The sequence below is a fragment of the Stegastes partitus genome, unplaced genomic scaffold, assembly GCF_000690725.1.
Source record: "Stegastes partitus isolate 25-593 unplaced genomic scaffold, Stegastes_partitus-1.0.2 Scaffold2066, whole genome shotgun sequence".
Classification (NCBI taxonomy): domain Eukaryota; kingdom Metazoa; phylum Chordata; class Actinopteri; family Pomacentridae; genus Stegastes; species Stegastes partitus.
The window spans coordinates 81,337-87,475 of record NW_007579797.1 but is presented as its reverse complement, the minus strand read 5'-3'; the positions used below and the strand labels follow the sequence as shown (position 1 = coordinate 87,475).

Genomic DNA, 6,139 nt, shown 5'->3' with positions numbered 1-6,139 from the left:
TAAAACGTCACGTCGGAGTTGGAATCCAAGGCTGTCGGTATGTTAAGGCTATTTTTAATGGGTTCAGTTCGTTTTTCTTAAAAACCTGTCGGAGAGCAAGGTTTAGGATTGTTAAGGGTCAAATTATCGAGTCACGACTGTATAAATAACAATTTCATATTATTGATGATATGACACAATATTTTTAGACTGAAAAGATGCAGAGGCCTGCAAGGAGCTAACAGCTGTCGGTCGTTAAGTTCAGTTGATCAAAAATTAACACCAAATGAGGGGTTGCTCTCTGTCTCTTCTATACGTTTTTTCATTTCATCTCAGACCAGCTGAGAACGCGACCCGCCCGTCCCCCTTGTGTGCACTTTATTTCCCCCCAGTGGTGTCCCTGCCTTACATAATCGGTCACTTTACTTCCTCTTCAATGTCCAGACACTGTCCAAGTCTCAGGGGGTCACATCTCAACCAGCTCCCTCCTGACAGCCTTTTTTACATGCAAGCGCAAAAGATATCCGTCTCCAGTTCACAACCCCGAGGATCTGTGAGAATCTGGTAGCATTAAATCTCATCTACAGTCTGAACCACTCGCTCCTAAACTGTTCATATTTTTTTATACGGCCAGAAAATCTGTGAGTGATTGGCATTCATGTGCCCACACAGTCTGCACCGTTGCTGCTGTGCTCCCAAATGTTTACTTTTTCTGTGGGGTGTAGTAAGAAAAGCAAATAAACTTCTTCCAGCAAGTGTTTTGCATTCAACACATGGCCCGCCGATCCCCCCGCCGCCAGTTTAATATTCAATCCTGAATCCCATCTCAATCTCACAGAGAATGAATTTCTTCCATTATATTTTTATAAACATTATAAACAATCTTGGAGGTAGTTTGCTTGCGTGCACCTGTCAAATGATCGTTCAATAAATTTGTTACCTTCTGCTGATATGAATGTTTTATTTTCTACGAGCATTAAAATGAGGATATCTGAGCAAATCTGTAAATGAGATCTTTTCACTCATTTTTTAAAAAGTTGTACCCTCAATTAGTGATCATGCAGCTGGAGGTACTGGACATTTGTCAATCAAGAATAAAAACAGAGAAGGATTACAATCTCTTCTGCTCATCTGGTGAGTCAAAAAACTCCTTTTTGCCCAGTTTGCTGTGTCTGGATTTCATCCCCCCCTCCCGCCGCCCTGCAGAACCCTGTGGAGAACTGTGGGACCAGCAGCAGACTAACAAACATCTCAAACATTTTTGTGCTCTTTTTCTCGAGGAGGGAAAACAGGCTGTAACAGCGAGCCTGGAACAGACAGCACGAGTACACAAACAGCAGGAAACACAGGAACAACACACACTCCCACAAAGATGAGTTTGACTCAGATGAAGAACATAAACCGAAGTTTACAAAAAAGAACAAACGGGGCTGTTCACACTCACCGTCTTCCCTGCATTCCTCCGGTGGCTTCGCTTTCTTCGCCAGCCGAGGATCGAGCCACGACGTAGTTTTGGTGTTGTGACTGAGGAAGAGGAAGACGAAGGCGATGAGGAGGAGGAGAGGTGCGAGCAGAGGTCAGGCGGAGACGGACAGAGACGACGGGGAGGAAGAGACGAGGGCAAAGGAACACTAATGATCTGTGTGTGCATGTGTGCAGAGGCAAAGAGAAACCAGGGGATTTCTAAGGTAAACTAAATGGCCATTAATCCGCTAATTAGCCCTCAGCCACTAATTAGTAAAGGTGAGAGCAGAGGGCCAAAGTTAGCGTGTGTGCATGTGTGTTTGTGTGCATCCTGTCTGATTAGCACTACAAAGTTACCACAATGACTCCACACAGAGGGCAGAGCGATGAAGTTTACAGCCAGTGATACACAAAGACAGACTTTAAAGTTGGTGCCCTCTGTGGGGTCCATTACACTGGATTTATTTTAAGTGTTTTGATGTCACATATATCAAAAATAAAACACTTTTGCACTTCTGTAACAACTACAGTGATAAAAGAGGACATTGTTTTAGGAGAGTAAAGTCCTTCAAACGACACTGTGGCAGAAAAAATATGTTAAAAAAACAGCAGAATGCTGACAGGTTTAAAATAACGACATATATTTGTGAAATATTTAGATTTTTAGCTGATTAAAATACAGTTTAAAAATGTAATTGTTGTATTATTGTCCTATTTACTATTTCTTTAATTAATTTATATATATTTTTACTGTTTTTTTTCTGTGATTTTGCTATATAGTCATCTGTAATTTAACAAAACAGGGAAAAACTATCATTTAACAGTAGAAATTATTTAGGATATTACAATATACACTGTTTTTCCTATAAATAACAGCCAAAATGTGTAATTTTATGATTGTTTTGCTGAATAAAATTAAATAAAAACAGTGCAATACAACAGTGAAAAAAAATAATTAAAATTTGTATAAATACAGGTTTTTGATGTCGACAATATTGACAGTTTTGTTTGTTTTTTTTACAGTCAGGATGTACATTTATCATTTTTTCTGTGATTTCACTAACTACTATCTGTCATTTAACAAAACAAGAAAAATCTGTACAATGACAGTAAAATTTATTTACAGTTTTTCTTTTGCAAATGTCTGTGCAATATGTTTTTGTTGTTGATTTTTTTTTTAAATGTAGTTTTTCCATTAAATATAAGAAAGATCTACCATTTGTAAAAAAAAAAAAAATAATAATAAATAAAAAAAAATCCAGGTTTTATTGTGAACAACAACATGTACATTTCTAGTTTTTTGGAAGTGTAGTTGATATTATCTGCAATTTAAAAAACTATTACAATCTGCAAAATAGCACCTTTAAAAATATGCAGTTTTTCTTTTAGTAAAGTTAAATATCCGCAGAATAATGACTTTTTCACTGATTTAAAAACAATAACAAGTGTGTCATTTTGGGTCAAACCTTGAAAAAGAATATTTTTTGTACAAAGACAGATTTTTGATGTGGACATTATTTATAGTTTTGTCTTATTTGAGGGTCAACATGTAAATTAACAGTATTCCCTGTGATCTTATCTGTAATTTCACTAAATGGAGAAAAACTGCTCCAAAACTTTCATTTCCACACTGCAGATGAACTATGAGTGCGAGGTGGGCTCTTACTCTATGAAGTAAACCTCCCCCTTCTCGGTGTACGCCATCTCCCAGTTGTCAGGCAGAGGACCGAGCTCTTCCTCATCTGCGTCTGGGACTTTGGTGGGGGATTTAGAGGGAGATTTCGGGGCCTCCTCTCCTTCGGTTGGGGGCTCGACGGAGGCTGGGGGTTGGCTCGACGCTTCCACAGCAACCTCCCCGGAGGCATCTGTGCTCTTGTCCTCATGTTCACTGGACTCTGTGGACCACACACACACACACACACACACACACAAACACACACAAACACAGTTATTCCCACATACGCTCCGTGCACACATGCAGACCTGAATGCACACTATACACGCCATGCATGATGAGTCAGAGCAGAGCCACTGCAGAGCTATGAACCCCCAGGAGGGAGAGAGAGGGAGATGTGGAGTCTGAGGACAATGAGCATGAGGAGAAAACAACATAGAGATGTCAGAAATTGAGAAACAGAGAAGGACAGAGACTTTAGGGGTCAGAGACTGAGTCAGAAGAACAAGGAAAGGTTTCCAGAGAGAGGAGAAGAGCTGGTGGCATCTAAAGCATGCGGATGAGGAGCACGCGAACGGGGGAGAAATGCCAAAGTGTGTGATTTAATAACATCCCGGCAAGAAAAACAGAGAAATATCGAAAAACAAGGAGACAAAAGTGTCAGACGGAGGTTAAACCATTAGCATATCTGCCAATTACACTGAATTCTGACAGAAGAAAGAAAAGTCAGTTTTCTTTCCGGTCAGTAACTTTGTCCAGACACTTTAAAATCAGACAGAGATTTAAAGTTTTGTTGTGATGTCTGAAGAGAATGTGTAACACTGCAGATTTTTCAGTTCCAGTTTTTTAAGGTAAAACCAAACAAACACACAGAAGCGAGAAAAAAAAAAGTGAGACGCTCAACAGCACCAGGCTACAAAGAGAAGGAAGAGGAGAGGGCAGCAGGGACGGGACCACGGAGATGAAGAAAAAGCAAGAGGTCAGAAGGAAGAGGATGGCAGAGGAGAGGAAGAGAGAGAGAAGAGAGGAGAGTTTGGGGTATTAATAGAAACAAGGACAAAGGCCAGTGGCGGGAAGGCAGCAGGACAGACAGAGAAATGAGAGGACAGAGCGAGAGAGAGGGACAGGAGCTGGAGTCAAAATGAGACCCCGACTGGTGATAATAGTGGAGACATTAAGGTGCCCTTGTGCATCCTGTCACATAAGGTTATTGAGAACCTGTGCAGTTCACACTCACGCAAGCCGAGTCTGAAACAACCGGTCAGGCTACGGTTTGTTGTCGGACTAAAGAACTAAATTAGAAAAGAGATTTTTACCTTCGGGGACAGGTAACAATGACAACTACGCCGTGACAACCGGCTTGTTTCTCCCGCTCGACTCAATCATACCACTAAAACAGCGATAAATAAGCCGGGGGGGACAACTCAAGCTTTCAAACCAGATTTACTCTTCGCCCAAATGTGACGTTATAAACTGTCTTCTTGGTCGCGGCGCTTATGAAACACACCGAATCTAATTTCGGTCACAAGCTGATGATAAATGAGGCGAAAAAACGGGAACTTTCATGCTGTCATCCTACCGTACCTGGTGTGATGGCCACCCCGTTGCCATTGACAACCGGGCTCTCCTCTTCCTCCTCCTCAGGCGGCTCCAGGCTGGCGCGCTGCTCCATGTTGCTGACTGACTGGTTCCTCTTTCTCTTGCCCTGGGCGCTTGGCCGGGCTCCGGGCAGCAGGGCCTCACTCACATTCAGAGGAGGTGCTGCCGGGGACGGCTCCGCTGGAGGTTTCGGCGTGCCGTAGAAGTTATCTGAGGGCAGAGAGGCACGGCGGCGGTTGTGTTAGAGGCCACATGTACGACTAGAGGGGGGATCTCAGGTGATGCACCACACGCACCGTCTGGCAGGCGGAGCGGAGGTCGGCTGCTCGTGGGCAGCTGTGGCTTTGAACAGATGATTGCCTTTCAAAATGCAAGACTGAGCCGTCTGAGCAGAGCAACGATGCCTCAGACTGTACGTGTGCCTGGTAACTAATCATTTCTAATAAGGCCAATTTATTTGGTGCATCTACCTGCTGGCTTTAGACTTTAGAGGCCTCCTTACAGATGTGTCTTGACTGAATCTAAATCTAGACTTTTATTGAACACTTGACCCTGTGATCCCCAAAACCAGCCAACAGGCTTAAAAGGCGTGTTATCGTTTTAAAAAATCACAAAAATTACATAATTTATCACATCAGATTATCGACTTTCAGACGATCCGTCCGTGATGAGCAGCTCCATCTGGAAAACGAACCAAATCTAAGCCTGAAACTGTGATATTTCATCATTTCTCATTTAAAAATGTACAAAAATAAACTGCCTACTCCAACCGTATTCTGTGAAAAAGAAAAAAATTCTGTAATTGTTGTTGCAACTGAGAAGCCATTAATGACTCAGCTGTGACCAACAGTCACGTTGTAAAAAATCTGAGGACTTTTCAGCTGAACTGAGCTGAACTGCAGGCTTTGTTTACAGACCAGCCAGGAGATGAAGTATGGAAACTAATTAAAAATATAAGTAGAAAAACATCTATTGTATGTAAAGTCACCATTTTATCTCCAGTAATAGAAACACTCATAGGGGAAAAAAATTGCAAATGTTGATCCCAGGCTTTTTAATTTTGTACAATAAATTATTAATGAAATTCCATTTTCTTCTATTTTTAAGATTGATGACATTGTATGGCTGCGTCACAGTGCGCAGAAGACCTGCTGTGTCTCTCTACTTCTATCCATGGCTGTGCTGTTATATGCTATAGAGGTGCAGGACTTTATATTGCAGTGAAAAATGAGTCACCAGCGAGTAAAATGAAAAACACACAGAAACTTTTCCATTCGACCAAAACAGTAGCTCCCCCCCAAAAAATGAGGTCAGCTCCAGAACCAGCTGGTTTCTTATGAATGTTCTTTTACATTCAGTCAGCTTTGAGTTTTGTTTTAATGGACAAATCCACATTTAGGTAAAGTAAAGCCTGCTTTCATA

At 41.6% G+C, this 6,139-nt stretch overlaps 1 protein-coding gene across 1 annotated transcript in view; it reads right to left on the bottom strand.

The window, feature by feature from the left end:
- Window positions 1-1,423: 1,423 nt before the first annotated feature.
- The window catches only part of LOC103373782 (membrane-associated guanylate kinase, WW and PDZ domain-containing protein 2-like), a gene marked incomplete at its 3' end in the record, with an annotated part of 60,394 nt that continues 55,678 nt past the window's right edge, over window positions 1,424-6,139 (bottom strand). The window contains exons 4-6 of the mRNA XM_008303768.1: window positions 4,703-4,927; window positions 3,110-3,338; window positions 1,424-1,503 (exon numbers count right to left, since the gene is read on the bottom strand). Coding sequence (XP_008301990.1) covers window positions 1,424-1,503; window positions 3,110-3,338; window positions 4,703-4,927 — 534 coding nt within the window. The remainder of the gene's footprint in view (window positions 1,504-3,109; window positions 3,339-4,702; window positions 4,928-6,139) is intronic.